Source organism: Ictidomys tridecemlineatus, chromosome X (genome assembly GCF_052094955.1).
Source record: "Ictidomys tridecemlineatus isolate mIctTri1 chromosome X, mIctTri1.hap1, whole genome shotgun sequence".
Classification (NCBI taxonomy): Eukaryota; Metazoa; Chordata; class Mammalia; order Rodentia; family Sciuridae; genus Ictidomys; species Ictidomys tridecemlineatus.
Genome location: NC_135493.1, coordinates 68,403,198 through 68,420,080, shown reverse-complemented (window position 1 = coordinate 68,420,080; position 16,883 = coordinate 68,403,198). Strand labels below are relative to the sequence as shown.

The following is a 16,883-nucleotide window of genomic DNA, read 5'->3' as shown; positions in this document are numbered from 1 at the left end:
TAGTGTATGCATTTTGTTGAAAGACAGACACGATTTAGTGGTTAAAACTCATTTATGGTTCCCATGAAAGTTTCTGCTTCTGAGATTCTGCTCTCATAAGTTACAGTTTATTTGTTTATACCTCTCTGTCTAAACATGTGGACAGTGGTTTACTCTATGGTCTTAATCATGGTAAATCTAAGAAGGAGTTGATGACTTTCAGTTTATTTACCTTTTTTATGTGTGGGTAAGAGTCATGACTTTTAAGCTCTTTTGCATTCCAGTCTAGAAATTGGAATTTATAGACCCCTTATCCTTTCAGCCATCTCCAAGTAGTATTTTACCCAGTAAACTCCACCAGAATTGTTAATCAGGGTCTCAAGTGGCCTCTTGGATCAAGTAGTCATCAGTGTTCTCTCCTTTGTCTTATGTCCTTGTCTTCTGGATTCTTTCCTCTGGTCTGGAAATATTTTTTAAGTCTCAAGTACTTGTCAAAGGAATTCCTCCTTAAGTAACCCTTTCTCAGTACAGACAGTCTCTGATTTACAGTTGGCTTAATTTCAGATTTTTAAACTTTATGGTGATGCAAAAGTGATATGAAATGCAGTATAAATCTTTTCTAATTTTTGAATTTTAATCCTAGATAGTAGGATTTTAATCCTAGATAGTGGAATTTTAATCCTAGATAGATAGTATTACTATCTTTCATGATGCTAGACATTAGTAGAAAACTAAAACTCCCAGTCACCCATGCAATCACAAGGATAAACAATTGATACATTACAGTGTACTGTGTTGCTAAGCTATGATGTTCAATAAGTTAGGTATATTAAGTACATTTTCAGTTTATAGTATTTTTTAAATTTACAGTGGTTTTATTGGGACATTACTACCTCATAATCCTCATGTATATATGTATGTATTGTTTGATTTTCTGAATTATTTTCTAAATTTAAATTTCTAAGAATTAGGAATATTGAGTTGAAAGAATTATATCATACTTACATGGTTGTGTTAGTTAGCTTTCTATTATTGTGACAAATACCTGAGATAATCATCTTAATAATGGAAAATGTTAATGTTGGCTCACAAGTTTCAGAGGTTTTTAGTCCATGGTCTATTGGCTCTGTTGCTTTGGTCCTGTGGCAGCATAGTATTTCACTGTAGCAGTCCATGACAGAGGAGGTATATTCACCTCATGGTAGCTGGAAACCAGAAAGAGGGGAAGAGACAAGCATCCCAACATCCCCTCTAGGGGCATACATCCAATAACTTAACTCCTTCCACTAGGCCCCACCTCATAATGGTCTTACCACCCCAATAGTGCCACAAGCTAGGGACAAAATCCTCTACACATGACAGACCTCCTCTGTCATGGACTGCTACAGTGAAATACTATGCTGCCACAGGACCAAAGCAACAGAGCCAAGAGACCATGGACTAAAACCTCTGAAACTTGTGAGCCAACACTAACATTTTCCATTATTAAGTTGATTATCTCAGGTATTTGTCACAATAATAGAAAGCTAACTAACACAATACATCCAATGACTTAACTCCTTCCAGTAGGCCCCACCTCGTAATGGTCTTACCACCCTAATAGTGCCACAAGCTAGGGACAAAATCCTCTACACATGGGCTTTGGAAGATATTTAATGTCCAAACTATAGCATTCTGTGCCTGACCCTCAAAGGCTCACTCCCATCTCATAATGCAAAATGCATTAAGTTAATCTCCAAGAATCCTTAAAGTTAAATGTCCCAGCATTACTCAATAGTCCAAGTATTCTCTGAATCTTAAGACAAATACAGCTGTGAGACCCTGTAGAAATCAAAAAAGAAAGTCATACACTTCTAAGATAAAATGGCATAGGATAAAATTTTCTATTTCACAAGGGAAGAATAAGGGCTTAGAAAGGAAAGATTAGAGAAAAGGAGGACAGAAATCAAGTAGGGAAAATACTAAATGATATAGTTCCATGTCAGGCATCTGAAGCGCATGGTAGTGTGATGTGAGCTCCAGAGGTGTTGGGCAGCCCTACCTCCTCACCCTTGCTGATTTCAGCCCACATGGCCACTCTCTTGAGCTGGCTCTGCCTTCTTTCTCTGGCTTCCATCAGTAGGTGTTCCTTTTTGCTGGCATCTCTAACTTTCTGAGGTCTCCATTACAGTCTTGGTTTCTCTCTCATAGCTTCACATATCACTCTGTCACATCACCAGTGGCTGATTACTAGACTCTAATCCTGCTACACACAATCTGGCCTCACAGTCTTTCCTTTGAAGTATCAGTGGAAACCTCCACGACCCCAGTACTTTTGCATCTTGTATGAATACAAAACCATTATCATATGGTTAATAACAAGATCTGATGCTAGTGTGAGCTTTACCAGGGCTCACATGATCATGGGCCTTTGGGAGACATTTCATATTCAAATTATAGCAGTGGTCTTGATAATATTTCCATACACACACACACACACACACACACACACACACACACACAGTATGTGTATATGTAGTGTATATTAGAATACACAATAAAACATATTTATGATGTTTTTATTGGGACACATGAAGAGGATTAAGAAAAAGCCTCAGTAAATATATGGGTTTACTTTTCTTAAATGTCTCCAGGAAAAGAGGTGATAAATCATTATTGTCATCCTTTTCAGCCATATGCAATTTGCCTGCATAGTAATTTGTTATACTGATATACTTAGAGCTAATGATGCCTGAATGTGAATATGCAAAATGAAAAAAAAAAAGCATTTGACTGAGGGTTTTGCATTCAGTGTAATCTCACTCAATTCTTCTTTCCTCCCTTTGTAAATGAGAGTCATGATGCCCAAGGGCATGTTAGAATCCTAAGTTTTACCCTGGGTACAGATGAGATAAAGAGGCCAACATTATAAATCACCTTTTTAAGTATCTAAGATTATTTTCCATGTTTTGTTTTGTTTTGTTTAAGGAAAGGGGGCTTGTATGTTTGCTTCTGTTTTTATAATCTTTGTTGTATATTATTGAGGTCATCACCTGTTCCTCAGTTCCTGGCACATAATTATTATTGATTTATGCAAGGATATCTCGCATTTTTATTTATTTACTTAGCCCTAAATTGTACATATTTTCTTTTACCCATCCATGTATCCATGTTATATGTATCTATAGCCAATTGCTTCTCTCTCTCTCTCTCCCCCCCCCTTCTCTTTGGTACCAGGGATTGAATTCAGGGGTACTCGACCACTGAGCCACATACCCAGCCCTATTTTTAGAGACAGGGTCTCATTGAGGTTGCTTAGTGCCTCAAAGTTGCTAAGAAGTTGCTGACGCTGGCTTTGAGCTTGTGATTCTCCTGTCTCAGCCTCCCAAGCCGCTGGGATTACAGGCATGTGCCACTGTGCCCACCATAGCCCATTGCTTCTTATTAGTACTATTGTTGCATAATATTCTTCCACATCTAACCTGCCTGTTCTCAAAATTTGAACATTTTCATCCTGTACATTTCCTCTTATGGACCTATATGAATATTTTTTCAGGATCATTTTCAGGAATAGAATTGATAAGTAATTTTTATGTTAAGTAATGGCAGATTGCCTTCCTGAGTGGACACACCTCAGCTTAGTGGATGAAGTTTCTGTGTCCCTGAAACACTACCAACATGTAACATTTTCTACATTTCTATTTTTTTCTGTTATAGAACTAAACTAATATCTCATTTTAATTTTCATTTCTTTTATTAAAAAAGATTTTTGTCATCTCTTCATGGTTGCATATATCTGGGCTTTTCTTTCATGTAACTTGCCTACTCTTATGCTTTTTATATATATATTTCTGTTAGTGCCTTCTTTTCTTCTTGAGTTGTAGGAGTCAATATTATATTCTAAATAGTAGTTCCTTATTCATTTTAAACGTTGCACATACTTTCTCCCATACTGTTATTAACCTTTAAAAAGTCTTTCACTGCCCATAGATCCAAGGTATTCTGTAGTATTTTCATAGAAACTTTATAGTTTTACCTCATATATAGTCACATCTAGGGTCCACTTTTGTATATTGTGTTACATAGGGTTATGATTCTGTCTTTATGTAATGATACTGTTTCCTCCAGCATATTTAGTACATATCTTATATTTTGTCCATCAATTTACAGTGCTATATTTATGCTGTATTAGGCTCCCATCTATATATGAGTTTGCCTTTCAGCTCTGTTTTCCCCCATTTGTCTCTTTTTCTGTTCTTGTGGTAGTACTATGAGTTTTTATTTATTCCTACAGCTTTGAGTATATTTTGATACCTAGTAGAACAAATCTTCCTCTGTCTAGTCTTCTTTTTTAAAAATTTTTATTTAGTTATTTGTGGGACTTATTTTTCTGTTTGGATTTAGTATAAGTTTGTTGGAAAATCCACTTTGAATTTGATTGAGACTGAGTTGAATTTATAGGTTAGTTTGAGGGATAATTGCCATCTTTGTAATATGAAGTTGTCCCATATAACAACAAAGATGTCTTCATTTCTGTCTTAGTTCATTTTCTTTGTTGCTATAACAGAATACTTGATACTGGGTAATTTATAAAGAAAATTAATTTCTCAAATTTCTGGATGCTAGGAAATCCAAAAACATGTTACTAATATCTGTTTATCATCTACCAAGGGCCTTCCTGCTTGGCCTGCTTAGAAAGTATCACATTAGAAATGTAGCAAGCTGGCCACAGAAAGCGTGCACTAATAACAAAAACTGTTCCCTTGATAACTCTAGTGACTGGAATCAATTGGATAAGTCCATTAATCTGAATATATACATTAATTAATTCATGAGAACCGAGCCCTCATGACCTAATTCCTTCTCAAATGTTGTACCTTTTAAACCCCATTAGCATATGACTTTGGGGATTAACATTCCAATGCATGAAATTTGGGGAACATATTTAAACCATGGCAATCTCTTTAGATTATCTTCTACATCTTTTATTAGGGAGTTAACTCTAGAGTTAAAGATTTTTTCTGTAAAGATCTTGTATATGCTTGATAAAATTTCAAGTTTCTGTATAGGTTTTGTTGCTAGTGTGAACAGTATTTTTCATTATATTTTCTAAGTGGTCATTGCTGGTATAGAAAAATGTAGATTTTTGTGGGTTGATCTTCTATCTCATATTTTTACTGAACTCTGTTCATATTAGTTCCTATAGTTTGATTTTTCATTTTGAATTTTTTAAGTAGATGATTATCTTCCCTAAAAATGGTGCTAATTGTTTTTGCATCTGCATTTCATAAGTGAAATGGGCCTAAAGTTTCTTTTCTTATAATTGTCTTTATTTGATTTTAGAATCAAGATTACACTACCCTCATGAAATGGACTGAGTAAACTTCATTCTTTTTCTAGTGACTGGAATCAATTGGATAAGGTAGTAATTAACTATTTCTTGGAAGTTTGGTAGAATTTACCTATAATATCATCTGGGGCTGAGTAGTTTTTTTTTATTTTTTGGTAGGAGAAATCTTTCACTATCATTGTCATTTTATTTTGGGGGGGATTTTTTTTTTACTTCATGTCATCTTTCCAATTTATTAGCCTATTATATATAATACTCACTTAAAACTTTATATATTATTTTCCTTTTTTTCATCCTGTATTTTATTTATTTAAATCTTTTCTCATCTTTATAAAATATCTATTTACTTTTTCAAAGAGTCAAATTCTGATGCATTTCTCTGTCTGTGAAAAAGGATTTTCTGCTTATTAATTAGTATCCATCTTCTTCTTTGTTATTTTGCCATTTCCATTACATTGAATTCTTAGCTAGTTTTTTTAGCCTCTCTCATTTAATGATATATAAAGCTATACACTGATATATAAAACTATAAATGTATATAAAGCTACATACTGCCTTCTTAGCTCTCTTTAATTGTCCCACAAATTTTAATTTGTGTTTTTATTTTCATTCACTTTAAAATATTTATTTTATGATTTATCTTAACACAAGTTTAATTTAGTAATGGACCATTTTGTTTCAAACATGTTAATTTTGACTACTATTTTGTTATTTCTAATATTATTGCATTGTGATTGGAAAACATAGAATTATATATTGAACCTTTGAAATTTATTGAGTCTTCCTTTACAACCATAATTATGGTCTTTTTTTTTGGAAAATTCTATTTGTTTTTTGAATGATTCTATATGCTTTATTTTTTGTACTTCTACTCTCTGTATAATACCTGGAATTTTTTATTGATAATGCAAAAGTGTTCCTTATCTCTACTTGATTTTTATGATTGCTTGATCTATTAGTTCCTAATAGAAGAATATTAGAATATTCAAGTGTACTTGTTCCTTTTCTCTCTCTGGTTCTACTAGTTGCTTGATATATTTGAAACTATTGGAAAATGTATACATGTGTATAATGGATATATCTTCTTGTCCTATTGTTCTTTGTCACATAAATTTTATTTTGTCATATATTGAGAGCTCTACCTCAACATTATTTTGGTTCATATTTGTCTGGTGTATCTTTTGAAAAAGTATTTTCAATTTGTTTGTGTCTTCTTATATTATAGTGTGTCTCTCTAGCCTGAATATTGTTGAATCTTACTTTATTCCAATCTGTAAGTCTGTCTTTTAATTAGTCAGTTTAATTCAGGTACATTTAATAGTTATTCTTATGTTGGACCTTTTTTGGTATTTCATCTTATACTGTCAATTATAGTACTTTCTTTTCATTTTTTCTCCTTTCTGTTTTATGTTGTTCTTGCTTAGTAACTTAAGATGTATCCTCAAGTTATGTACCCTTCTTGATTTTTCTACACATTAAATAACTTAATCTTTCCTCCAACAAGATAAATACTTCAGCAGGCTCTCAGATTCTATTTATTTTCCATCCATATCTTTCCCATCATGTAAACATTGTCTAGATTTTTAATATTATTTAGATTTCATGTTTCCCTCTTTTATAGATTTCCCTGGGCTGATTTAGGAAAAAGAAATACAGATCATACTAGTTCATCTTCTTGGGCAGGAAGTGGAAAACCTCAAAGTATTTTTTGTAGCAAATTGACAGCATTTATCTTGTTCTGAATTCTCCCACTTTAGTCACAGATAGTGAGTTGATAATGGTATTTTTTTCCTCAAATAACAGGTAGAAAATGTGAAGTTATTGGATCGTTATGTGGGTAAGAAACCAGCTAATGGGATTCTGTATCTTACTGCAACACACCTGATCTATGTGGAGGCTTCTGCTACAGCCAGGAAAGAAACATGGGTATGTTTGAGAAGAAATATAAAAATATCTCAAAGAGTTATGTATACATGTAGTTCCTTGAAATTTCAGCAGCATTGTTGAATTGCTGTGAAAACTATTCTTCAAAAATAGGTTCTAAGAGTCTTTTTGTAGCCTGAATTGTAGGATTTCTCTTCCCTCAAGTTATTGGGTGTAGTCATGAGAGTGTCCCTGAGATTTATTTCAGTTATTTTAGGTTTAGTAGTTTCTGCTTGTTTTCTGAACTTTTTTAATTGCTAAGTATCCTGAAATAATGGAAAGCCTTGCTGCATAAAAGTCAGGGTCCAAGAACCAGCAGCATCCATGTCATCTGGGGGCTTGTGGAAAATAAAAAATCTCAACCCCTTAGAGAGCCCTTGAACATTTGGATTCATAAAAAGCTCTTAGATGATGCTAATGGTTAGGCCCCATGGCATATACCCTGGGCTGCACTGAAGTAAACTCTCTCTGTACTAAGACAGGATTTCATCTGAATGTGTGTGAGAGTGTACATGTGTGTTTCTTGTTTTTCCTTTGAATAGTGTTTTGTAACTACTTTAGTACCCTTAACATTATTTTCCTATCCTAAAGCAGCATCATAATTTAATCTTAGTCACCAGCTAGATTTATGCTTATATCTCTTCATTTATAACAAATACAGCATGTTTCATATATATGGCATAGTATTAAGATCCCAGACGTTAGAGCCACTCTGCTCAGGCTGAAATCCCAGCTTAATTATTTATTACCTTTATAACCTTGGGCAAGTTACTTTTTTGTGATTAACTTGTTCACATGCAAAATAGGAATAATAATAATACATTGATAATTCAAGGTATAAGAATTACAAAGTTAATGTTTTTAAGTGCTTAAAACAGTGCATAGGATATAATAAGTACTGGCATATGAGTGGAAAATAAATTCAATTGGATATACATATGAAATAATTATCTTAAAATTCTTTTTAAAAATACTGTGACTTTCTCCATATGAGGTTGTATCTTCCTCATTTTGCTGCAATAAAAGAAATGCCACAAGTGGAATCTGGAGAGCTTATTCTAGCTGGATCTGAAGCTAATTGGTGATGTGACCATACATAAGTGATTCTCGTTCTTTGAGTTTTTTTCCCCATCTGTAAAATTAGGTGGTTAGATTATGTAATTAGTAAATACTCTCCTAGTTCTAATACTTTGGGAAACAGCTCTTTAGTACTGTGCCATGAGCTTATCTCTTGTCCACCTACATTCATAATCAGTTTAAATGTCTCAAAATTTGTTCCTGCTGGCATGTATTTCAAACCCAGTGGGTAGGATCTAGAAGGGAGAACTTAAGTTACTTATTTCTGCATGTCAGAGGGGGCTTATTTACCCAATCAGTATTATTAATAAAGTTCTTACCAATCGTAGTCTGCCCAATTAGTCTCCATCCCCACTCCTCTCCCACTGCAGCAAAATGAGGAAGATGCAACCTCATATGGAAAAAATATGAGGTATTTTTAAAAAGAATTTTAAGATAATTATTTCATATGTATATCCATTATCACAGTTGTTTGCCTTGCTCCTGATCTTGGTGATCATTGTTTTACCATCCAAATACATGTCTCCCACATTGACTGTCAGGGCTTTGATTTTCTTAAAATTTAATACATTAAATTCTATTACATTATCAAGAGATTTTCAGGTATCCTCAAAACTGTCATGGGAGGAACTGAGTTTGACAAAATATTAAAATTCCTCTTAGGCATATGTGAATGATCTCCATACCTGCCCCATTTTTAAATATTTATTTTTTAGTTATAGGTGGACACAATATCTTTATTTTATTTTATGTGGTGTTGAGGATTGAACTCAGTGCCTCAAGTGTACTAGGCAAGCACTCTACCACTGAGCCACAACCCCAGCCCACCTTCCCTATTCTTAGACAGTGGATATAACTGGAAGATTTCATGAATGAGATGACTTACCAATAAAATTGGTGTGAAGAGAAGAAAAATCACTGTTGATTGGGAGGCCATTGTAGGCACAGGAAAGAGGTAGTCCAGAGAATGGAAAGAGCACATCTGGGGTCTGTAGTTGCAGGAAACATCAGAGACATATATGGAGAAAAACATCAAATGATAAAAATGTTTCTGTGGCTCTGTGGCTTTTTTGATTTATAAGGAGAGGATTACATTATTTAGACAGTTTCTTTTATCATTTCCCTCTCTATGCTTTTTTTTTTTTTTTTTTTTTTTTTTTTTTTTTTTTTTTTGCTGGCATTATTGTGAACCAAAGCAATCATCTGACATTTTTTGCAGGGGCGGGGGTTACCAGGGTTTGAACTCAGGGATACTTGGCCACTGAGCCACATCCCCAGTCCTATTTTATTTAGAGAAAGGTCTCACTGAGTTGCTTAGTGTCTCGTTTTTACTTGAGGTTAGCTTTGAACTTGAGATCCTTCTGCCTTAGCCTCCTGAGCTGCCAGGATTACAGGTGTGCACATGCTACTGAACCTGGCTTCATCTGACATTTTTGCTTTGCTGTCATTAGAGTCTAAAATGTGGGAGAACATTTTCTTAATGTTTTTATTATGTCCTAATTCCAGATCTAGCGTTTTCAGAATGACTATAGAGTTAGATTTCCATGTTTCAAATCCTATTTGTGCTACTTCTTGGCTGGGTGAACTCTCATGAGGATTCACTTCTTAGAGCCTTTATCTCTTTATTCCTAAAATAGGGTGGTTATACCCCAAAGGGCTCTTATAGGGATTAAGTAGCTAATAGTCATGGGCAACCTAGTGAGTAATCACAATACTGATTATTAACCACTATTTTAATTAGTAATTTGTTAGAACAAAAGGAAGTTCAAATACATTCTAATATCATGTATGACTAAAAAAATTTTTAAAAATTAATAAATACAAATTTAAAATATAATAAAATAGAATTTCAAATTAAATAGCAATAAATGCAGAAAAAATAAAATGAATAATAATTCAAATTTTGAACACTTAAAAAGAGGAAGTTCTGTTTTCTTCTGATAATTATTCTATGATTTTTAAACTCCACTGTAACATGGAGAAGTTATCTCTGCTGAGCTAATCCACTAAACCTGTTTATCTTTTATCAGAGACTTTAGAGAATTTGTCTAACACTGCTATTTGCTTCTCATTGTTTTGCCATTATTATGTTTTATTTCTGTTTGAGATTCTCCCATTGTGTCTTGCAAAGGATGTTGTAGGTTGTCCATCTGACTACATGTTTGGCCATGCTGTTATCACTACAGAGAGTCAGGAACACTGATAATGATAGAGCTAGCACACATATGTATGTTTATCTTGCTTCTTTTCTGTTTTGCAGATTGCACTCCATCACATTGCCACTGTGGAGAAGTTGCCCTTCACTAGCATGGGCTGTCCTCTGATCCTCCGCTGTAAGAATTTCCGGGTGGCCCACTTTGTTTTAGACTCTGACCTTGTGTGTGAGGAGGTTTATATTTCACTACTCAAGCTTTCTCAGCCAGGTATATGATAGTATTTTTATTTAAAATAATTTTTCCAGAGAATCATGATAGAAAGATCATGGGCTGTATAGTTAGAGTTTAGATCCAGGCTCTATTACCAGATCTGTGGTATGTAGACAAGTTATATAACCTCTGAACTTAGCTTACTACCTATAAAAGTAGGGGGAGTAAAACTCCTAAGGTGGTTGCTTTGAAGCTTAGATACATTCATTCATTTTACTGTGCACTTAGTATATAGTAGATGTTTAATAGATATTGTCTTATTTCCTTTTGTCCTTTGGGCTTTATGTTTGGCCCACTATTCCTACTCCTACCTTCAATTCCAACTGGAAGATTAGAGCTGTTTATCATAGTTCTTAAAATATCATTTTCATTACTTTTTCCAGCTTCACTTTCATTCTCAGCCCTCACTCCTAGGCAATTAATCTATTGGCCTCCTCTGATTTTTAGTCTTTGGATTCCCATGCTCTTAAGTTTTACCTCCCATTTTCTTCTCTTTTTCCTCAGAATAATTCCTCAGTATTTGCTGATATTTTATTGATAGAAAAACCTTCCAGTCAACCCAGCAATTAATAAAGTTCTGATAGGCTCTGATATTTCTGGGAAAGATGTTGTCACCTGAATTGCTCAAATGAGTATTGACTGCATGTCCCATCTTGTGAAGGGAGGAAGCAAAACTGACAGGGAGAAGTGGCCCTTATCAGCCAGAAGTTGGTGTTGGCCTGACAAGTAGAATGCAGTGTAATTGTTAATGTTGTGTGGCATGTGTCAAACAAACTGTGAAATTACAAACAGTTAAAATTTTTGGTAAGGACTACCTTCCTAACATGTGAAAACCCAAAGCCTCATTCAGTCTATTATTCGACATTCTTTTTTATAGTAAGCCAAAGAAAGTTCTCACTTTCTACTGGTGACAAAAAAATAAAACATTTTAAAAGAAAAACCCAAAGCAATATGTCAGTTCTTATCCCTTGCATAAAGACAAACATGTACACAAAGTCCTGTTCTTTTCTGGGACTGACAAACATTCCTTTTGAGAAAAGGTAATCTTTATTCGCCTTGTTTGGTGGTCTTTCAGTTTTACTTATAGTAACTTTGTTTCCATGGCTTTCTTCTCCAGTATTACCTGAAGATCTTTATGCTTTCTCTTATAATCCCAAATCATCAAAAGAGATGAGGGAAAATGGATGGAAACTGATTGATCCAATATCAGACTTTGAGAGAATGGGAATACCCAATCGGTATTGGACCATAACAGATGCCAACAGAAACTATGAGGTGATTTGTGATTTTTGCTTTTCTTTAGGTACATTTAATTAAAATGGCAGAATATCAGCAAATGAAGTTTTGAAAAAGAAAGAGGGAATCCCTTATAAAATCTCTCCTTTTCATTTAACATTCAATTAGCATTTATTAGATACATACTGTGCTCAAGGCACCAAGTCAGAGATCTCCTGGTCTAAAGCACAGGGGTGCTATGGGAATGTAGATGAGGGAAAAGAAAAGCAACCTGGGAAGCCAGAAGTTGCTTAATGTTTTGGGGTATTTCCTTGTGAAGGAACTTTATCCTAATTTATGTAAGGGGAGAAGGAAGGAGGTTAAAAAGGAAACCAGATCATGAGGGGCTTCATGGCTAAATTAAGAAATTTGAACATTATCTTGAAGAAGAACATTATCATGAAGTTTCTATATTTTAATATAGAAAGGAGCATGAAAATATATTTGTATTTTAGAAAGGAATTATTGTTATTAGTTTGGAGAATTGGCTTGCTGGCTAAGAATGCAAAAAGGTAATACATGAAATGATAAGAACATGAAATAAGGCAATTAGACAAATTGAGAAGAATCTAAAAGATGAATATTTAAGTGGTAGAATTGAAAGAATCTGGTGCGAGTAAAAATGTGGTTGAAAAAAGGAATGGGAGTTTAGTATGCATCCAAGATTCCTTATTTTTGGCTTTAGTAACCAAGCAGGTAGTGATTATGTTAGCCAAAATGAGGACAACAAAACGAGGGACACACACATCTTCAGATTTTTACTTGAGTTCAAGGTTGATTCAAAAGATATCTAGTTTTTGATATTAAGCTTTGTGTCTGTATCTGAAGAAAGAGCTCTGGGCTGAATATACAGGTCTAGGAGTATACTTGGGATTCCCATGACCATTTCTCAGATTCTGTGATCCATTAGAAGGACTCACAGGATTGAACATATATTTGAACTTTATGATTTATTATAGTGACAGATACAAAGTAAAATCAGTAAAGGAAAAAGGAACATAAGGTGAAGTATGGAGAAAACAGTACAATCATTCAATGTCCTTTCCCAGTGGAGTCACATAAGATATACTTAATGTACCCCAGCAATAAATTATAACACATGTGTATCAGGGAAGCTCATTAGAGCTTCATTGCCCAAGATTTCTATTGGTTGGCTGCTTGCATTTGCCTTCATATAGACCAAAATTTCAGATGCCCAATAGGAAAGTATTTTAGTTAGGTTTTTTGCTGCTGTGACTAAAGGATCTGACCAGAACAATTGTAGAGGAGGAGGAGTTTATTTGAAGGCTCACAGTTATAAATGTCTTAGTCCATAAAAGGCTGGCTCCATTCCTCAGGGCTCAAGGTGAGGCTGAACATCATGACAGTAGAATGTGGTGGAGGAAAAGAGTTCAGGAAGCAGAGAGGAATAGTCTCTATACTCCAGATACAAAATATATACCCAATAACCCCACAGCAATTCCCACCTCATCCAGCCATACCCTACCACTTCAGTTACCTCTCAATCCCTATCAGGGGATTAATTCACTGATTGGGTTTAAACTCTCACAACCCAATCATTACTCCTCTGAACCTTCTTACATTGTCTAGTATCTGAGCTTTTGGGGGACTCCTCACATCCAAACCATAACAGAAAGCATGTTTTCTACATAAATCACATTGTTCATACAAACAGTTTAGGCACAATGACATTCTTACCAGTTAAGGAATGGTGGACAACCTTCCAAAATCCAGGTTTCCGGGCACCAACCAAAAGCTAATATCACAAGGAAGACTTTCTAAGGATGGCAGTCAGGCCTTCTATGAATAATTGGTATATAAGTGATATCTCTAAATTGTTGGATCTTTAAATTATTTCCAGATTTTATTATCAGAATAAAATACTAATTGCAATGGTTTTCTGATAACACAACTCTGAAGTATTCACTAGGTATGATAACTGATGAGCTGTCCTTAGCAGACGCATTTACAAAGTGGCTTATTTGGGCCATGCTTTACAGGAATGAGTACAGATGGGTGAATTCTGTGCAGTTCAAATATGTTTTTAAGTCTCCTGAATAAGTCTGAAATATCCATTTTGGCCCTTTGGATGTGCATGGCCTTCTGAGCCAAAAGGGCAGCTTCATTTATTTCTCCTTGTGTGACCTGCTTCTGAAAAGTCTGACAGGTAAAAGGGACGGGTAGAGAACGACTTCTTTTTCAAATATTCTGTATTTGGGGTCACTGACATAAGTAGAGCATTCTTGATCTAATCTACCTTAAATTACTTTTATCTTTTTATTTTTTAAGATTTATTATTAAATATTTGGGAGTGTTCTTAGGGGAGTGATCAGAGTTAATTTTGCATTAAGTCTGTGCTATTATAATATCTGATTGGAAAAAAATTAAGCACTAAAAGCTAATAAATTTCAGAAAACGTGTTAATCTCTTTATAGAATAAGTCACACCTAAAATGTCAACACATCCACCCCCACATTAGTATATTAAAGGCCCTTTAGATATGCATACCAGGAACTCAGTATGCAGTTTATGAAAGAGTAAATAATATTTCCTCCTCCACCTGTCTGCCTCACATTTGAGCTTATTTGTTTTAATTTACTTATTTATTATCTATATCATTTATTCTGATAGGCAAATGTAGGAATTTCAGAGTAGGGTTGAATGTGTATTTTTGCCTATAATTTTTCTGGTTTTTCTAAAGGTAGATTTTGTTTTTATGTGTTTATACTTTCCTTTCTGGAAAATAATAGCATACTTGGAAAAACTTTTATAGCTAGGATATTTTTGTTCCTATTTCTGAGGAATGGATGAATCTGGATGGTAAATCCCAGCCAGCTAATGCTTCAGTGAATGCTAATTACAGCCTGTTAATAGCAAGTGAAAAATATACGTGTAGGTGTGTGTGTGTGTGTGTGTGTGTGTATTGAGTTTATTTTCTTTTAGATATGCAGTACCTACCCTCCTGAAATAGTGGTTCCTAAATCTGTTACCTTGGGAACGGTGGTTGGAAGTTCAAAGTTCAGAAGTAAAGAACGTGTCCCTGTGCTCTCCTACCTCTACAAAGAGAACAATGTGAGTTAAGCAAACTTCTATAATGGGGACTAAACTTTGCTCTAGAAGACCTGGTTTCAGTCCCACCCTGCCACTTAATAGCTATGTGTCCTCAAACCCAACTTCTTTGAACTTTAGTATTTCTGAGAGTTTTGAAGGTGACACATTTGGGGGGATATATATGCACTTTGTAAACTGTAAAATGTCATGGATATGTTGAGTGGTATTTTGTTGTTCTTTTGTTTGTTTTCTGTGGGTTCCATCTTAGTGAGATGTTGCAGAAAAAAGGTAACTAGTTATATGAGATATATTTGGGAACTGTGGCTTCTCACTAGAATATAGATATCCTTGACCCTTTATTATTCTTTTTCATGTAATTTAAGGTTGTAAGAAGAAACCACTTGACTCCTCTGTGTTTGAGTCACCTCAATAGGAAGTGGTAATAATTCTTACCTTTTATGGTCACTTTGAGATCTAGGGTTAGACAAATAGTTAAGTCCTCAAATAGGCAACTACTGAAATGCAAAAGAGTGTATGAATGCAATTGGTATCTTTTTATGGAACTACCAAAATGCACAGACTCCTTCAAAACTACACCAAAGTATAATGAAGTCGATTAACTAATCATTACCAGATATTCCTTTTAAATATCAATGTTGGTTTTTGTTGTTGTTATTGTTGTTGAAATGGCTTGAAATATACCAGCCCTCTGATTTTGGCATTAACTCCTATAAATAGTGAACCCTGTTCTCTAAATCTGTAGATCTTTGTTGTATCTTGAATTCCCTTGCTTCAAGCCTCTAGTTTATATGGATTATTTTACTGGAACTGTAAAAAATGGGCATTTTGAGAAAAATTACCAATCCATTATGCACCAAGAATAGGATTTTATTAAAGAAACACTCGAGATGTGATTTTTTTTTGTAGTCTGATTTGCCAAGACTGGGTTGAGAAATAGCCACATGCCAAGAGGAGGCAGGAGGCTTAGCTCAATATCAGTGGAAGCTAGGCTTTAGAATCACATCTCTTTGCTGTGGATACTAACCCAAGTTGGCTTATTCTCTTATTCTACTCCCTAAACTTAGATTCAAGGAAGAATTTTTATCACCTGTAGATGTGATGACTTGGCTAACACATTTTTTCCTTATAGGCTGCCATTTGCCGCTGTAGCCAGCCTCTGTCTGGATTTTATACTCGCTGTGTAGATGATGAGCTCTTGCTAGAGGCCATTAGCCAAACAAACCCTGGGAGCCAGTTTATGTATGTTGTAGATACAAGACCAAAGGTATCTGTCAATGATTTCTTTGATATTCCTGCTACTTGCAATCCCCTCCTCGTATGTTGACACTTGCAATGTTACTGGGAAAGTTAAATTAGTGTGTGTGGGTTTGTTGTGTCAAATATTACATAAAATCACTTGCACAAGCCATTGATGCTCCATTTATAAGCCTGTCACTGTCAAATGAGGCTATGAGAAGTTACTTAGAACAACTTAGCATTGTTACCTCAATTTGACATTCTGAGTTGAAGACTCATTGACATCTATCTCCTTATCATTTTTACTAAATCTATTCCTTAACCAGAATTTTCAGTAGTCCCCTGCTATGGTCTAAATTTACTATCAGAGAAAGAACTTCAACTTAAACACCAGAGGCTTAGTAATATCAATATATCTTTCTCTAAATAATGTATTAAATTATATTACATTGTAGACGCAAGATCAAAGGTATCTGTCATGACTTCTTTGATATTCCTGCTGCTTGCAATCCCCTCCCCATATGTTGACACTTTCATTGTTATTGGGAAATAATAGTATTTAATAA

General features: G+C 34.6%; 1 protein-coding gene and 1 long non-coding RNA gene across 4 annotated transcripts in view; one reads left to right on the top strand and one right to left on the bottom strand.

Moving 5' to 3' along the window:
• Positions 1 to 16,883, bottom strand: part of LOC120889005 (uncharacterized) — a 410,936-nt gene that overhangs the window by 301,319 nt on the left and 92,734 nt on the right. The gene's annotated exons all lie outside the window — the stretch shown is intronic.
• The window catches only part of Mtmr8 (myotubularin related protein 8), an 84,777-nt gene that overhangs the window by 18,150 nt on the left and 49,744 nt on the right, over positions 1 to 16,883 (top strand). For 2 of the 3 annotated variants that reach the window (XR_013431776.1, XM_013362813.4), the window contains exons 2-6: positions 7,112 to 7,234; positions 10,569 to 10,731; positions 11,852 to 12,009; positions 14,953 to 15,081; positions 16,211 to 16,345. Coding sequence is in view for 2 of the 3 variants with exons in the window: in XM_013362813.4 (XP_013218267.1) it covers positions 7,112 to 7,234; positions 10,569 to 10,731; positions 11,852 to 12,009; positions 14,953 to 15,081; positions 16,211 to 16,345 (708 nt within the window). In the remaining variant the exon portion in view is untranslated. Of the gene's footprint in view, positions 1 to 5,301; positions 5,381 to 7,111; positions 7,235 to 10,568; positions 10,732 to 11,851; positions 12,010 to 14,952; positions 15,082 to 16,210; positions 16,346 to 16,883 lie in introns of all 3 variants that reach the window. The other variant, XM_040282397.2, reaches the window with a different exon arrangement.